Source organism: Antedon bifida, chromosome 1 (assembly GCF_963402885.1).
Source record: "Antedon bifida chromosome 1, ecAntBifi1.1, whole genome shotgun sequence".
In the NCBI taxonomy this organism is placed as follows: Eukaryota; Metazoa; Echinodermata; class Crinoidea; order Comatulida; family Antedonidae; genus Antedon; species Antedon bifida.
Genome location: NC_136226.1, coordinates 27,993,200 through 28,011,954, shown reverse-complemented (window position 1 = coordinate 28,011,954; position 18,755 = coordinate 27,993,200). Strand labels below are relative to the sequence as shown.

Sequence of the window (18,755 nt, the reverse complement as noted above, 5' to 3'; positions counted from 1 at the left end):
ACGCTCCTTCATTTTCCCCAAATTAAAAACACATTTAAAAAAAAAAAACATTAAAAGTGAAATAAAGTGCAACCACTTCTGAGATTTTCTTATATTTTAATATTCATTGAAATACTGACAGTAATTAGTGGTCAAGTACAAGGTCGATGAACTCTAACTATGTCTAGGTACGGGCTAATTAAAGCATCACATTTTCTTATTAATCATGTAATCTAATATCACAAATTCAATATTTCAGTTTCTTAAGATCATTTTTATTAAACTACTGATTCACCAAAATCTTGTGTTGGAATTTACACTACAGTAGATTAAGAAGTTGTATTAAATACATATGACTAGTGTATACTTGGTTGTACTATATAGTACTCTGTTATTTTTTGTTAAACTTGAAAGTAAATTATTGAGTAGTCTTATTAGTTATTATATTTCTTTTTTAAACTTTGCCTGTTTCTATAGTACAGTACTTCCATTATTTGATTAAACAATGTAATATTTCTTGTAAAAAGAAGCAGATACCCATATTTAAATGATATTCCAAAGTTTAGAAATGTGTGATACTCAAAGGTCAAATATTGACCTTTAAAAGGATAGGAAGGAAGATGAGGTTATGTGGTTCATTCAGTACGTACTATACCAAATCCCAAATTTAGTCCGTCATTTTTTATAACTTCCTCGAAATAACTATCCACCTACTTTTAAAAGTTAATCACTTTTTATTTTGATATGAGTCATATCATTTTAATCTCGCATAAATGATGACTCAATTAAAACACATGTTTATGAATACGTTGATCATAAGTGTTTTCTTGCATTTTGGTTTGCTCTTTCAATTTCAATGTTGAATGCGTCCGTACCTTTGTCTCAGGCAGTCCCGTCTCAAGATACAGTATCTTTGTGGGATCCTCCTGACTTCCTTATGACTATATTTTGCTTTTATTTAATCCCCCCTGGTCCACTTTTTAAAATAAATTTCATTACTGTTTCTTAGATAAATCATGTATGATTCCACCAAACTTTCGAGTTAAAATCACGATTGTGAGGAATTTGATAAATAGGCAAACTGCCTTAAAATGTCTTGACATGTTTTAGAAACTATTCTCATCATCAGAACATTACTGTTTCTGAAGTGAATAGGTGGATCAGAATATACAGTATCTGCTTATAAAGTATGAGAAACTATTTATGTTTACTGCCTAGTATTTTTCAATTTCTCACTAGTTCATTTTATTTTAACCATGAGGCTTTGTAATGTAATGCGACATTTATATATAGCGCTATTTCATGAGATCAGAGCGCTGTGGATTTAGATGTTACACCTTTTCAACAACATTCTTCTTCCCTAAGGGTCACATCGTGTCATCGGCAGCCAACTACGGCGCCATTACGTCTGTCCACGACAGTGTGTATGTTTGTGTGAACTAGTACACCGGGGTAACCCCCTACTCGTCTCGAAAGATGTACTGTACTAGGTTCTTTAAAGTACACACGAGCAATATGCATACACTGGACCTACGGTTTATAGTCCTTATCCGAGAAGACTTTTTCTACCACCAGAACCATGGAGTGAGTGAGCCTCGAACCCTTGCCGATGTTATGGCTATGGATTACGGTTCCACTGTCTTAACTGCTTGGCCACTCACTTTAATTTAATACTATGGCATAACTCTGTTTATGCTCAAAATTAATATTATGTATAGTAATGTATAGATAAAACCTCATATTAGACTTCACATACATACTGCCCTCTATAGTTCCTATTTAAAAGATTCATGAGCATATAATATGATAAATAGTGCATACAGCTATTAAACTGTCCTTGATCAATAATGTAATTATACGTCAAAAATGGCACCTTTATTATTATATTTTAAATCGTATTGATTTTTCCATTTCTTACATGGATCCTTTAAAGTAGATATCATCTGTATATGTGTAAACATAGTTCCAGAAAATCAATATTTTTCTAAATCAAATGTTTTAAATTAAACTCTGGAAGTATATTATGTTTAAAGTAGTAATTTTTTGATTATGATTTATGAATAAATAAGATACAAGATTTTAGTAATTCATTGTTATCCCTAGTATAATCCACCGGTCAATAATTTTGGCTAAATTTTGTACCCAGCCAGCCACCTTGGACTATTACAAATCATTATGCCTATTGTACAGTAATAATGTTTGTGTATGTCATTTTGCACTATTTTGATTGGGTAATGATGATGTCATGACAAACGAAGAACTTAATATACTAAATGCATGTTTAGAATTTAACTGAAATTTTCGTAATCTATATTTTCTGTCTTCATTTTTGTCACACTATATTGTAGTATATTGGTAATTAATATATATTAAAAGGCTTGAAGACTATTATACCATGTTTAATTTAGAAAATACTAAATTGTCAATCAAATGCCTCATGAAATTAATTAATTTTCATAATTAGGGCACCAACAAAAGCGTAAATTCAATATAAAGCCTTCAAAATAGGAAAATGGCAATCAAAATATATAATTAATCTGTTGATTCATTTATACTTGATGATTGATGGTCTGATTTTATTTTAATAATTACCTTGTTAATTTACTTGTGCCGTATTTTATTGGTACTATGAATATTCCATCCTCCATCCCTGCTTTAAAAAACAAACAAATAAAAAACAGCATGTTTATTGTTAATCAAAGAAGGATTGAGACATCTACTATGCATTGAGACCTGATGTTTAACTTTAAAGAACTAGATTTTAACGTTAAACGGCTGGGATACGCACATACTGTAGGCCTACACTGAGTTACTAAAGTAGTGCACTGTAAATCTTGGCTTTAACTAGATATAAACAAATTTACAAATTGTGATTTTATGTTTATCAAAGCTGCCTGTTGCTAAGGACTACTACATTTTTACCAGCCCACTATACTCATAAGGAGGTAGATGGTATTTACCACGGAATAGAACAGGTTTTAGTTTAGAAACCAGACACTAAGCTCCTAAAGTATCAAGCTTTGTTTTAAGTACTGTACGCCAACAAATTGTAAATTGTTATTTTATGTTCATTAATTAATTCAATGGAATATTTAACAACAAATCTCTACAACTCTGCCTACCAGCTTGTTTTCATAGTTTAATAACTGAATAAGTAATTCAAAAGATCTATGTACAAAATATAATGTCAGGTATTTTTTTCATCAACCCTATACAAGTATTTTTATTTATATAGCAAAACGCCTTAATCAGAGTTTGTTATAAATTAATCCACCTGAAAGATAAATACAACATGGTTTGTGTTTGGACAAATAATGGAATGGTCCAACATCGTGTTATTTTTGTTTGCGCTTCAATGGACCTGTTAAATGCATAGATCATACCAATCAATAACCAATAAAAGGATGTAGAGAATTGTAACTATCAACCTAGCAATACATACTAGCCTTGGTCACAGACTGGGAAGGGGCTTTCCACCTTTCCCTGGTGGTATTTTTGTGTCTGTTTAATAGCCTAGTACTAATTGAGCAGACGACTTCTGCACACAGTACATAGGTTGCTTATCTTTCATTGTGGATTTTGTTGGCTGTTGGATCAAATACTCTTTATTGTGGAATTATTATTAACTTGCAGTGTAATAGTGAATTTTATTTGGAAGAAATCAACATTTTGCGACAAAGAAGTTATTTTGCCGAAGAAAATATTTACTTTAAAGCTTGATACACAATTACGTTTTTAACTTTTGCAGAAGTACCAATTGTGGTTTTTTTGTTGGATGATCGTTATCATTTTGGAAAAAAAAAACCAAGTTTTATTCATGAATTTGAATCCTATTCTCAAGATTTTAAGTTATTATCTAACGTTAAAATCTAAGAAAAGAAAGGAGTTCGACTTTTACTTCAGAAGAGAAGATAGATTTTAATTTAAACAGTAAGATTTTGTATTATTAACTGAAGCCAAAACATCAGTATCTGAAGAAAAAGTGTAGAGTCTTGGATTTTGAAGAAGAAAAAGAAGAAAATTTCCAAGAAGTACTATAGAGATTACAAACACTGCCATTAAGTCTTTAACAACTATTCTTAATCGTTACAAACATCATTGATCAAGCACTAACAAGCTGTTTCTGTCCCTTCTACAGTAAGCCTACCCACTGTGGACAAATTATATTACTTTAGCTTCAAAATAAGTATTTTCGATGAACGGACTTTATGCATTTTTTTTTATCAACCCACAATGCAGAAATCAATACTAATAATGATAGCTTTTGTAATTTTTTATTACAAACTGGCGTACCTGGATCGAGAAGAGTAATTAAAGCTAATATGTAGCATTGTAAACCCAACCACGCTGATATTTATAAATTGTTGCATAACAAACATTATTAATAATTTTCTATGCACATTTGGTGATAACAAGCTTCTTGGTAGATCACTACATGCCGTGTTGTAATGAAGTTTTTGCTGACCACCAATACAGCCTTTTTTCAAAATACTGTAGACTATCGTTATTAAAGTATACGGAACTAGTGCGTGTCAAAAACACAAAATAAGTATATTACATGGTGCAGAAAATGCATTTCAAAATGGCAAAATGTCTGTCACTTATGATTTGTGACGTAAACGAAACTGACGACAATGATGAGGATGACGACGGGTCCTCTACGTCTACCATTGAGCCAGATCCGTTGGAATTTGAACACCTAGTAGGTAAGTACAGTTTGTTACCTGGTATTGAAATTGATGATAGATGATCAAGTACACAAATGTACAAAATTGAACTTCGAATAGTAAAACGGAAGTAAAGAAGTTTTGATGTTGATTTGTAAACAAAAATACTTCGTTTGGTAATAAGTATTTACTTATTCAATTGTTTTGCAACATACAACATATTTCATGCTGTTGCAACTACTGTAGAGAATGCCAGCTAATGTAGTAACAACCGGTAATGCGATTATGTAGTAAATACAAAATGAACACCAGTTAATGAAACACGGTCAACAGTTACGTAGTAACAAAAAAATTGCCTGAGCACAATTAAACAATAGTTGTACAGAAAGCATTTATAGTATTTGAGTGTCTAAGTATAGAATTATTTGTAGTGGAGCTGTAGCTTGGTGGTTAACATGCTTGCCTTCCATCCCAAGGTACAGGGTTCAATTCCACTCCCTAAGCCTCAATGAGAGACTTAGTTTATTAGCATGATAAATTATAAAATAGTTATCCATCCTGTTGGATCCTGGTTGGATGCATATTAAATTTTAAAAAATATATATAATATAAATAATAAAACGAATAAATACTAAGACTGTGTTCACATGGAATAGAGTTAAGCGTGCATAGAACAGAGGTAAATGATCAGGAATCTTATCCGAGTTACATCTGACGCAAGTGCTCATTTTATCTGTTAACTCTCTTATACCTCTGTGTCATTAACTCGGACAGGTTTCAGAATTTTATGTTAGATAAGCGGATATATATCTATGCATGTAAGCTAAACCATAAGATGGACTGTATTTTCTGGCAGAGAAAAGAGCGTGTAAACATACATTGGCTATTGATGGCAATTGAGATGGCGCCAGGCAAACCAATTAACATACACGATGTCTTTGTTTATTTGATGTCGTAGTAGAATGTTATCGCTTGTTGACATTTTATCACATGAATATTGATAAGTATGTCCACCAATCAGCAAACACTATAATACATTGGTTGTTTTACTCTATAAAAAACAAATGTACTTAAGTTTAGAAAAGCTTCTCACTTAAAGATGCATTTTCCCCTTGAAAAAATAATTCTTACAAGTTTTTTTGTAATGCCATTTTAATAGTTATCCACAAAAATTGGATACAAAAAAAATGTATTTACCTGAAAAAACTGTAATTTAAAGCAAAAAAAATAGTCAAATTGGCTGCCAGCCAATGGATTTTTGGACGAATTTAACCATTTATTTTGTCATTTTATAAAGTGAAAACATTTTTTTTTTCTACAAAAGTGATTAACTTGATTAAAACTACAAAATAACCTACTGAAAATCTGATTTAAATTCTTCATTTAATCATTTTTAGGGCAATATATGTTTCAAGTAGTAGTTCTTTCGGTTTGTGTTAAACTTAAATTTATAATAAATAAACTTAAAACTTAAATAGTAAGTTTTAGCTGTTAAAAAAAATATTTACAATCAGATAGACTTTTGGTGCATAACCCCTCCCCCATTTTATAAGGCTAAATAACTGGTACCATAAATTCCCAAATAATAATCATAACTGGGTAATTCTAGAATTGTTTTTTGTATTCGGTATATATACTCAAAATGCAACATAAGTTGAAAAAATAATTATGAGTTTACAAAAAATAACAATTAAAAGTCAAAACAATAAAAAAAACAAAAAACATCAAACTGCATTGAAAAAGAGAAAAAATGAGTTCCCCCTCCTATCTTCACTTGTGACATAAGTATATTGACCTATCCAAATTGTTCAATATTGTAGCTGGGTTATTAAAATTATTTACGTACGTGAGTACAGGCACATTTGCCAAACCAAGTGGGGTACAAAAACGTACACATGAATTCCTTCAGGATGTAAAGCATATTGTTTACTTGGCAACATCAACAATGTACAGTAGATTATGAAATTGTGACTTTTGGTCTGTCATTATTTTCAAAGATATAGGGGGTGAAGTTCTTGTGGTCTTTCGCTCAATGTTTTATTGTTTGATTTTAAAAGAGTATTTTAATAAATTAATGATGGAATATGAAACCACTTATTATGGATACTGAAGAAGAGAATATTCTGCATTTAAGTATGTATTTAAAATTATATTTTACAAATTGTGTTAGTATTTTCAACAATTGGCATTATCTGTCCAGTATCATTTATATGAATAATTTATTCATAAAAAGAAACATATTTATTTCTAATATTCTAAATTATTAATTAGTCTAAATACTGATCTCATTACTAAAAGTTTTTATTTAAACTTTAATGTTAATTCTATTATTATATTTTATATTATTTGGGCAAAAAGCCACAATGAATACATTTCTCTTGGATTTTCCATAGACGGAAATATAATAATAGAGTGTTACATACAGTATGTATATCACATGTGGTTGCTGTATTTTGTTAAATTATGCAAAAAGTACGTTCACACAATTGTTTCAAAAAGAGGATTATTTTCCATTATTTCACATGTGAACTAAGCATCAACTTGAGCTGTTCTAATCAATAATGTAATTGAGGTCACGTATCTCCACCCACAATGCCATTGTTGTGATGGTGATCTAAAAGTCAATAATTAAAGTTTAGTGTTCAATGTCATGATATAGCAATATTTGAAATATTTAGGCCTAATCAATTTCAATATACAGTCAACTCTCCCAATATCAGATACATTTGGGCTAGCCTAATATGTCTTTTTCTTTTCTGGAAAGTTTGGTAATTTGAATGTGTTTCTAATGGTAAAAATGAATTTTGAACATTTTGGACCTCAAGAAAAGTCTGGTTTTGTAGAGAGTTTCCGGTTTTTTAGAGAGTCCGGTATTGGGAGATTTGACTGTATTAAATATGATATACAGTACCTTAGGTATATAGTATGCCTTTGGGACCCTAAAAAGTGTCCCTTGAATAGGGGTTGGCCGTAGTGTTCAAATATATTTCCATATCCACCATTGATACTTAGGCTAATAATAGGGAAACATTATCAAAGTGAATAGCAAAAATCCTTCAAATATTTATTTTCTTAAGTGAAATACTTCAGTATTAAAGCAAAATATCTCACTTAAGTGTGATTGGTGAATGGCAACAGGCCTTTCGATACAATTTGAAGCAATTAAACTATACCTTTTTATGTACTGTATCAGTACATATCAGATGACAAATAACTGTATTCTCTATTAAACATATGTTGGTTTGTACTAGACAAACAGCATTGATTAAATAGCAAATTAGGTTTTTGTGAAAACTTCCTATTGTAGGCTCCAGCAGGTGGTTGTGGAATTAACAATAATTTGGCAACCTAATGTTATTGAAAATTTAATATTTTTAGAGGAAAAAGACATTTAAAACCATACTCTAATAATAATGTAATGTTTCGGGAAGTAGCAAGGCACAGTTACACGGAAGCACTTTAGAGCTGTAAAATGAGACTGATCAGAAACTTTAAATCTTTTAAAAATATTTTGTCAACAGTATATATATAATAATGTGAACACAATATGTAAATGTCAATATATTGTATATCACCATCGGCTAGAAAACCAGACTTTCTGGAAAACCATTTCGGGTAAGCCCAAGATTGTCCGGTTTAGGAAAGTTGATGGTATACTGTATTCCACCAGATACTGTCCTTTCGTAGTACAAACTGTTTTTTTATAACTATTTCAATTTGAGGTACAATGATTTTTAGGTAAAATAAAAAAACAATGCACTGCATTTTACATAGATACTACAGTATTTAGCTAATAATAATTTCAATTTTTCATATGTATTTATAATTATTATGGTACATTTCTATTTCTGTCTTAAAATTGTTTTTTTTTTTTAAATAATTTTTAAAGTGAGTATATTAAATTATTATCTGTATGTTATAAGTTACGTAGCATTAGTGTACAGAAAATGTTAATTAATTCAATGAGGAATCTCAGGAAACGTGCAAGACAATATCCCTTTCACTAATAATGGTATAGTCTGTCGGATGTTTGAGGTATACATGTTTCCTGGTGTGTGTACTCTGTACTATACACCAAGGAAATGTTCTGTTAGCGTTTAAAACAACTCGCTGATGAATGTTAATTTTACTAATCTAACTTTTTATTACATAAAAAAAGTATTTGCTGTTCATTGTTTATTTGCAATAGTTATGTTGCATTTATATTGGTGAAGTACATAGATTTCCAGATTTCAATGAGAGTTAAAGATCGATCGATACTGCAGAGACCTCAGAAGCTGTTTCTGGTGATAGCTTCATAACATCAACTACATCATTAATGACTGCAAGGTCTTCTACCAGAGGAATTCTAGACATGATGAAGACACTGTCAGTTTGTTATAGGGGATTTGATCTTCTACTGTGGTGATGGAAGATTCCATGAACCACATCATCCAGTACTGAGCGACTTACAAGAAGAGAGAGAGACAAAAAAAGGAATATCTTCGCATGACCAACCAAGAACATTTAAGACTACATGTACAGCAATTCTTACAGATCTACAGTAGACAAATGAATAAGAAATGTTAATTAGATTTTAAGGCAAATATATTAATAAGTTCTTATTAACTTGGATTATTGTTTAATCTGTTTGCTGTTGGAACATGACATTACTCATTGGAAAAGATTGGAACAATCATTTGTCTCATTGCAACACTTCCTGATTTCAACAAAAGAGAACATTCTGAAAAAGTTGTAGTACTCGACAAGTATTCTTTAATAGCCCTGATTGAACTTCAGTTATATGAGGGGTTTTTTTTGGAATGATGTTAATTGTATACATTTAGCTGGTTTGATTATCTTAATCATTGCTCATCATAAGACTTAATTTAGTCTTTTATGTAACGTTGAACTTCTTTTATTTGTCTTAATCGTTGCTCATCTTCATCTTGACAGATGGTTTTGTGTTACAGAACTGGTTTTCTTATATTTGATAAAAGCTACATGCTTTTTTCTTTTATTTTAGACATTGGGATTTACATGTTGAGACAAATTTGCCATTTCTAAAGAACATAGGAGTACAAAGGCAGATTTATCTTTCAAAATCTTCTACAATTTCTTCACTTGTTTGTCATACACCTTACTATTGCTTGTTTGTAGACGTGTCATTCAGTTGGATTTCTCTTCCTTACAGATTTTTAAAGAACATTATTTGAAATCTTATACAATATCGTAAAAAGAGGTTGCCATAGTTTTAATGATGTAGATTTTTAAAGATCATGTCATGTCAACATAAAACTTTAACGATAATATGTACTTAGCCTAAATTGATTTTATCATTGAATAAATGTATTGTTTGCTATTAAGATAATTCTCGCATATTATACATCAGCTTTTTACTGTATTTTGATCGAGATAAGCAGCGTTATAGATACAAGAGTCATGTTTACTTCGGCAGATATTTTGCGAGCGATTTCTGACGTCGAGAAGGAAATCAGTAAAGCTCTCACTAATGTGGAAAATATCTTAACTAACGAAAACTTTGAGCTTGATTTTCATTTACCGGTATTGTCAGGTAATTTTATTTATACATAGTCTGCCTCAAAGGGCGCATTCAGTAATTTACCCAAGTAAGTTGTTTACCTATCCACCAAAGTTAGCAATAATTGTAGGTCCATGAAGCCTACTTAACAGGTAACTTAACTTATCCTGAGCAGGCCCTAAGTAATGATCAGTTTTTGAACCAGGGTTTAATGATACTGTATTAGCAGTTACAGTCTCTAATTAGAATAATTTAATTTGGACTTTTATTTCATTAAAATTACCAATTTTTTCTGTTTAGACAGACTTTTGTATAGACTATTTCCATATATATACGTATACATTAACAATTTTTTTGTAGATAATTGGGAAAGAGCTATTAAACAATATTGATATTCTGTCAAAAATATAATATCAAAGTTGTTCATAAATTTTATTGTAGATGTCAAAAAGACTAGAGTGCATTCCCCTAGTGCTATCCCCTGGATTTGCCCCCCTTGCATTGGGTTATAATTAACCATAACTAGCCTAATGTAATTTTGCACCTGTATCCCCAAAAAACAATTACAAAACTCCATTCTTAAAACATTTTCTATGCATCTTATTGTGTAATGAGTCTGAAAAATTGTGATAATGTGCATGACTATGATTAGTGTATACTTGATCATACCAAGGCAATCTAACAACAGGATGCTGAGCTCCGGAGATCAAAGTGTTTATATGTGTCTGCGACATGATCAGTTTCACGCCTATTAATAGACATAGCGCGCCGTTGAGAATATGTAGTAGTGATGATACTTGTTGCAGCCAGACATAAGATCAAAGGACTGTTACAAGTTCCTATCTTGGAAAGGCGAGTTATTAAGTGCCCTGTTGTTAGATTGCCTTGGTCATACAGTTCTAAAATCAGGCCATTTTTAATAACAAAACATTACACTTGAATTATGCTAATATTTGATGCTTACAATTGAACATTGAACATTTGAGATTATTTTATCTTTTTATATTTATGTGGGCTTTCTATACAGATTATTACAGATAAATGAAATTAGGTTAAATAATTATTGATTATTTTTATACACAATACATTGTTTGACCTTTTATAAATGTTGTGTCATAAAATATGAATTTATAAAATGTTCATAAAAATAGAGTTTTTATTTTTAATTGAAGAAACATGAACTTATAGATAAAAATTATTAGTTTCTATACAAAGTACCTTAGTACAGTTAAAAGTATATGATTCTCCTGGTGAATGTAGTGTCAGGCTAATTACAATGTCACATGATTTTGTTTTTATACAGAACTTTACCTCATGGATCTATAAATTTATAGCTCCATGCTTACCCAACCTTAAAAATAATTCCTATGATATCATTTTGACACACATAGCATTTCATACATACAGTATAATACTTGATATGGAAATCTAATGCCAAGTGGAATAAAATTAAACTGGGGATTCAACCAGCAATTTTAATTATTATGTAAAATAGCAACTTTTTATTATTATTTTTTCAGCCTTATGTTCCGAGAGAATGGTTCAGATGAAGAAAACGTACAACGATGTTGACGCGGTTACCAAGCTACTGGATGAGGTCAGAATCATTTGTTATCCTTTGTTCTTTTGATTTATGTTATTGTTATGAAATAACTGTGTTTAGCTTAAAGCCCTGTCCTGGGCTCTGCATCCTGGGCAAGCAACTTCTTGGGCAAGCCCTCTCCTGACGCTGGTTTTTGCAATGTGCAGTATTAGTTGTGTTATTGTTTTTGTTTTTAAATGTATTTACTCTGTTGTTCCGTTGTACATTTAAAAAAAAAAATTAAGTTTAACCGTGACCAGCTTTCATTTAATTACAGGTGTCGACTTCGCTCCTCTAATGATCCCACCCGACTTTTTGTTCCACGATCTAATCGTAAAGCTGGTGACAAGGCTTTTTCTTTCGTCGTTCCGCGGATCTGGAATGCGCTACCTGTCGATTTGAGAGGAGCGCATTTGACACCTCTATTTAAACGTCAGCTTAAAACTTTTCTTTTTAATTAATTACTAAGTATTGTTAGGCACTCTGTTCTTTGTAGGGCGCCATATAAAAACCTGTATAGAATAGAATAGAAATATAAAATACTAACAAAATGTGTGTTCACTATATAATATTTTACCTCTAGAAATAAGTTTACATATTTATACCAAATACATCTTATAATATTCAGGTTTAAAAAAAATATTAAACGTTAAATACAGTAAATGTAAGAAGAACAAAAAGACTGTAAAAATAGCTGCATTCTTAAATGATAAAGAAAAAAAACATTAAAAAAAAAGTTAGTATACATAGGTAAATTGTTGGCTTTAATCACATACATTCTTTTATAATTTATATTTACGTCAATAAAATGTAATGTGTGTGTTTATCAGATTGTAATCTAATATAAAATGCAAATTAATGTTTTATGTTTTGGAATGTTGTTTGCATTACGATGATAAAACTATCATTGAAAACTTTATTATCATTGCATCCGGTTATCAGTTCCATTTTTGCTGATATCTGCATTTTTCATTTTTTATATATATTTACATTATATGCCTTGTTTGGATCATTCAAAGTTCAATAACATAGTTAAACAAAATGGTTAAATATTTATATTTGTTTTTTGTAGGTGTGTCTGTGCGGGTGTCACGAAACCTAAGACCACGAAAGCTAAGACCCCCTAAGACCTAAGATCACGAAAGCTAAGACCCAAGACCTAAGATTGCAAATTCTAAGATATACTACAGCTTAAAAACAATACTTGTTTATCCGTACATAATTTTAAACATAGTAGGTTTCATTTATTACCATAAATATAATTAAATACTACCGCAAAACATAGATAAACTCACATTATTTTCGCCCGTTGAGTAAATGTATATTTTTTCTTTACAACAAACAAACTTGTTTTTCTTTCGCACCTGCTTTTCTTGTATTTTGACTCCAAATTTGTTAAATGACTTTATTCTGAATATCACACTTTAAAATTAGGACTTATATAAGTACTTTCAGAAGGAGAAACACATAAAAACAAATAAATAAATCCTTTAAATTGATGTTTTTACAGACGTGTTTCTTGTATACTGTATGACTCCTCATGCTCAATGTTTTTGTTTCTATGAAGCGCCAAAAGAGCAACAATAATAGTACAAGTATAAAAACATAAAGAAAACGAAACAAAAAAACTTATTATCATGATTTTAAATTAACATTTATTTGCGAGTATTTATTCTTCGTACTAGCATGATTATACCATAATTATTACAATTTTAATTTTACATTGTACCATTCACACTGTAGATGGACTCCACAGAGTTTTCAGCACTCTATATAATTTTTGCTCTGTTGACGTTCCATAGAAACAAAAACATTGAACATGATGTAGGCCTACTGTTAGTGTAGGGCTAGTCATGCGAAATTCGCAAACAGTATGTGTGCGAGAAAAACGTCTGTAAAATCATCAATTTAAAAATGTATTTGTTACTTTTTATGTAATTCTTTTTCATAAAGTGCTAATTCTAAGGTGTGGTATTCAGAATAAATGTTGGGAGTTAAAATACAAGGCAGGTGCGAAAGATAAATATTTGAATCTTAGGTCTTGGGTCTTAGCTTCGTGATCTTAGGTCTTAGGGGGTCTTAGCTTTCGTGGTCTTAGGTTTCGTGACACCCGTGTCTGTGCAGGTATCATAACAAAAATGTTCTACAGTATTTTAAGATTTTAAAGAATTGCTTAAGTTCATAAAGTCTAATGACCTTTCAAATTTATTCAGTCTCTTTCGTACCTAGCTTACCTGGATAAACCGACAATAGCCCTTCTCCTCGAAGAGTGAGATATAATTCAAAAAGTAGAAATGATGATGGATGATGGATGGTGGTTTGTGGGAGGGCATATATAGTTCATGAACTATACCATTTGTGGAGTGGGGTGTTCACTGAAAATTTCTACTTTTCGAGTTATACAGTATCTCGCTCTATAAGGAGAAAGGGCTATTGTTGGTTTATCCAGGTAAGATAGCACTCATAGACTACCAACACCACTGTTGGTTTGTGTAATTTTAGTTTTGATAAAATCATGAATTTGACTATACAAAGTTAGATAAAATGTTAGTATGTTATACTCTCAGTGATGCTAATATGGAAACCTAGAAGTTTGGGTTTTTTTTGTCCATCCAATGCCTTTCAACTTAGACCAAACAAATGGATCGATATGGATAAATCCAAGTTGTACACTATTAATATCCAGGGGCGTGCTCCCCTATTCACAGCTAATTTTCAATTATGAACTAACTATTTTTTACAGACTATTAATATGTTAGTGCTCCCCTGTTTTAAAAATCCAGAAACAATACTTTCAATTGAGATATAATTCAATTCAATGATTACAGTATGTTTATGCATCCACAGCTCTCTGATCTTCATGAAAAAGCGCTATATAAATGTTGAATTATATATATATTATATTATATTAAATAATCTAAAAATGCCAACTTGATGTCAATGGCTACCAGATGTCTCTATGTAGACGGTTACCTGAACCAGTACCATTAAGCTGTCTCAAAATCTTGCTAGAGTCCGCTTTCTCAAAATAAAAACCCTTTCTTACTTTATAGAATACATTCTACAAAACCAAACTTTACAGACACTGTTTAATTGTTTTTTACGATGTTTATTACAGAAAGAAAAGGATCTGGAATTGGCGGCAAAGATCGGACAAAATTTACTGCTTCAAAATAAAAGTTTAGAAGATAAGTTGAACTTAACCGACGAGCAGCTAACTCTAGCAACGGACCAGGTGAGAAAGTTTTAAGTAGTATGCTTAATGTATAGTTTAACAAATTTGAGTTTTAGGCTGAGTACCATCATTACAACCACTATCACAAATTCTATTTTCTTCACCACATTTATCACATCTTCACTCTCACCAGCACCATCCTTCTTCACCACATAGATTGGGTTTTGTTATTGCTATTTGCTTATTCTAATTACCATTGGTTGCTATGGCAGTAACCATGGTGATAGTATTTGTTTTGTTTATTCCTTTCTTTAAATGAGCAAATTCAATTCCATTTTCATTGTGATTGATGTGCACAATATATTTGATGTAGTATATATTTTCCATACTCTTGTTAGAACCTTGATATACCTCCATGTTTGAACTGTCAATTTGCATCTGCCCCGATTAGGTATGTGTTTTGTGGTGAAATATGTTATTACATTTTGTTATGATAAAATATAAAACGTTATGTCGTTATGTATTTTTTTGATAATTTAAAATAATAATTTAGTGAACTATGTTAAAATTGAATGGTGAATTGAAGTTTGTTGTATACAGTGTATTTCCAATGGTTATAATATAACAATTACCAACATTTTACTATTAATAATTATATGTATGGTGTACCAAAAATCTTACTGTAGTGTTTATTCATTATGCATGCTTTAAAAAAATGTATTTCAAAACACATCACAAATTTATCTACTGTCTAAAAATAGAATAAAAAAAAGAATAATATAGCCAGTGGATTTATTGCCTTATATTTTAATTACTTGCAAGCACAAAATTGAGATTAAAATAACATCGGAGTGTGAAAGCTAAACGAGCGTGGGCACATTTTTTTACAATAACTAATAACTTAATAATATATTGTATATATTAACATCATCATCATCAAATATGTTTATTATATATTATTTTACTTTCAGAATACACAACTTAGACATGAGATGAAATTGAAAGAGCAGTTACTTCAGATTTACACCAATGACATATCATACAGTGAGAGTGAAGATGAATTACAGGAGTAAGACTTATTTTTTAGTCCATATTACTTGAATATTCCCACTCCCTGATTTGTCCTCAGTTTAAATGTAGCAGAGAATAGAGCCACAATCAGTACAGTGGCAAGGGCATCGGACTAGCATAATAATAATATTATTCTGGATTTATAAAGTGTCTAATGTTGTGAAACCTCTAAGCGCTGTATTATTATCCCGGTCATTTTTGGATCAAACTTATAATGCAGCTAGTAATCAGAGCAAAGTTGTGTCATGACCATACCAGGTACCCATTTGCATACATGCAAGTGTCTTAACCAAGGGCATGGGTTTGTAACATACTAATACCCTTTTGCCAAGATGCTCTGGATGGGATGTAAAGAATTTGGTGCACTATTAAAAAACAGTAATGGTGTGCTATTTGTGATAGGGAATGTACTGTGGGTTTGTAGAGAGGGCCTAATCTGAATTTCCTCAACTGAAGGCCAATCGTTCACTATCCAATCAATGGATTTTCATATTGTACATTTTATCTATCTTTTGTAATTCATAATTCTTCTTTGCTCGTATTGTTTGATAGTCTGGAGTTGGAGTGACACAGCCTTTGGCGATAGTTGTCTTTGACAACTCTTGTCTCTCCTCAGTGCTCCCATTTTTATGTATCATCACTGAAAGGAATAAATAAATAATAAATAAATTAACTAAAATACAATGTAGACCCTTTCAAATATCATGAAATAATATGCAAATTGTATGGAAATGTACTAGTGAAGAAAAAATTGTATTGGACTTGTTTGGATCATTTTAATGAATATTAATTTGAAACATTTTTTGATGAATCTAATTTATAAAAAGAAAATTAAAATATGCAAAGTTGTCTTTCCATGCTATTTTAAATTTTCAAAAAATCTGTATTGTAATTAATAACAATCATTAGTGTTTTTTTCATTCAATCATTTGGTTGCAAATTAATAAATTGAATTATTATAATCTGTTTTTTTTTTCATCAGGGATCGTAAATCGTATCACTCACAGTTCATAGATGTTGATACGCTGCAGAAAAAAGTTCGCAATTTAGAAGAACAGAATCTAGAACTGAGGATAGAATCTTCCAATTTAAAATCATATGCAGATACTATCGAAGAAAAAGAGAAGGAACTGATGCAAGATTGCTTTTATGAATTAGGTTAATATTCATTTTTAATTGTATTAAATGTTTTTTTTGCTGAAGCCCTATGTGGTTGCCCATGTAAATTTAGCCAAAATAATGTTGCTGTACTATTTTGACTTCAAACCCATAATTTAAATTAAATTCAAATTGACAGAACCTGGTTTTTCAACTGTGTTAGGTTTTAGGCATTTGTTCACAGCCTAATTTTAGGAATATATGTATATCTCTCTCTACACATGTACAGAAAGAAATATCTTTACAAACCTTTTTATTTAGTGGGCATCAATCCATCTTCCTACTTGAGTCCCTGACAGAAAAATCATTAAAAAAAAATTATACATCAGTGACCATGCCAAAGATATGCAGTTACTGCAGTAACAACATTTTGTTTACTTTTTAACCTGTTTGCATATGTATAATTATTTTGGGTAATCACACACAAAATCATACGTTTTTCAGTTTAAAAAATATAGTTACTGCAGTAACTGCAGTAGAATAATGTTTTGTGATTTTGTAGGTGAAGAACACACTAGAAATTTAGTATTACAAGAAGAACTAAGCAAGAAACTAGAAGAGTTCTATAAACAACAAGAAGAGGTCACATCATTACTAGCACAGATTGTGAATTTGCAGCAAACAAACAGGAAGGTAAATAAAATAGTAAATGTGGGAGTAGCCTGTGTCTGCAGGCTAACTGCGCTGAATTGCGTACAGGTGTGGACGATGTATTATTATTATTATTATTATTATTATTATTATTATTCACTTTTATTTCAAATATCAACAAATTGACCAAAATTACAACTCGTGGCTAAGAGCCAAATTGCGTGTAAAATACATGTCATATCAAAAATATAAATATATATATAAAATATGAAATAAAAAAAAAAAAAAAAAAACAACAAAGAAGGGGAGAGCAGTGGCAAGCTTGCAGGGGAGAAAATTAAGAATTTAGTAATTTGATGAAGTAGGGTATAGGGCTATTGGTAAATCTGGATGTTTTAGACGCTAGCTGGGTAATTTTGTTTTTATTTCTTAAATTCCTACCATGACAGCTATGTCTGGTCGGTGGGATTAAATCAGCTGTTTGTTTAATTTTGGGGAGATACTCAGCGAACTTGCGACAATGCTCCACCCTTCTTTGAGCCAAAGTCTCTAATTTAAGAAATTCAAGGGCACCAGAGATGTACACAACAATTAGTTAGTCCATGACAGAGGTTGAGATGGTTCAGTACACATGGGTATTAACCCCCTACTCTTCTGAAAGATGTGTGCAGTTTTAAGTCCTTACATGGTTTGCTGGACCTCTGCCACTCGACTCTAATCTTTCTCTCTGTATAATTTTCTTTACCTTTCTCTCTATCAATTTTAATTGTGTGTGGTTCGTTTAAAATAAGTATAATAATTTATAATTTTCAAGTACTACAAAATAAAAAACACACTCTTAATTAAAACCATAAATGTGAAATTTAAAAAATATTTTATCATTAGTGATAATTTTTCTTTTTCTCAGTACAAGACAGAGAACGAGGAACTGCACCAACATTTAGATGCAGCAAAAGAAGCTCAAAATGAACTTACTATTGAGGTAATAATATATTATTAAGATGTGATAAA

The 18,755-nt window shown here is 30.8% G+C and overlaps 1 protein-coding gene across 4 annotated transcripts in view; it reads left to right on the top strand.

Moving 5' to 3' along the window:
• The window catches only part of LOC144848079 (trafficking kinesin-binding protein 1-like), a 40,035-nt gene that overhangs the window by 11,011 nt on the left and 10,269 nt on the right, over nt 1–18,755 (top strand). For 2 of the 4 annotated variants that reach the window (XM_078704769.1, XM_078704760.1), the window contains exons 4-9: nt 11,688–11,764; nt 14,868–14,984; nt 15,896–15,993; nt 16,978–17,153; nt 17,656–17,786; nt 18,652–18,726. In XM_078704769.1, the coding sequence (XP_078560895.1) occupies nt 11,688–11,764; nt 14,868–14,984; nt 15,896–15,993; nt 16,978–17,153; nt 17,656–17,786; nt 18,652–18,726 (674 nt within the window). Of the gene's footprint in view, nt 1–4,514; nt 4,686–9,653; nt 10,201–11,687; nt 11,765–14,867; nt 14,985–15,895; nt 15,994–16,977; nt 17,154–17,655; nt 17,787–18,651; nt 18,727–18,755 lie in introns of those variants that run through there. The other 2 variants (XM_078704777.1, XM_078704786.1) reach the window with 2 other exon arrangements.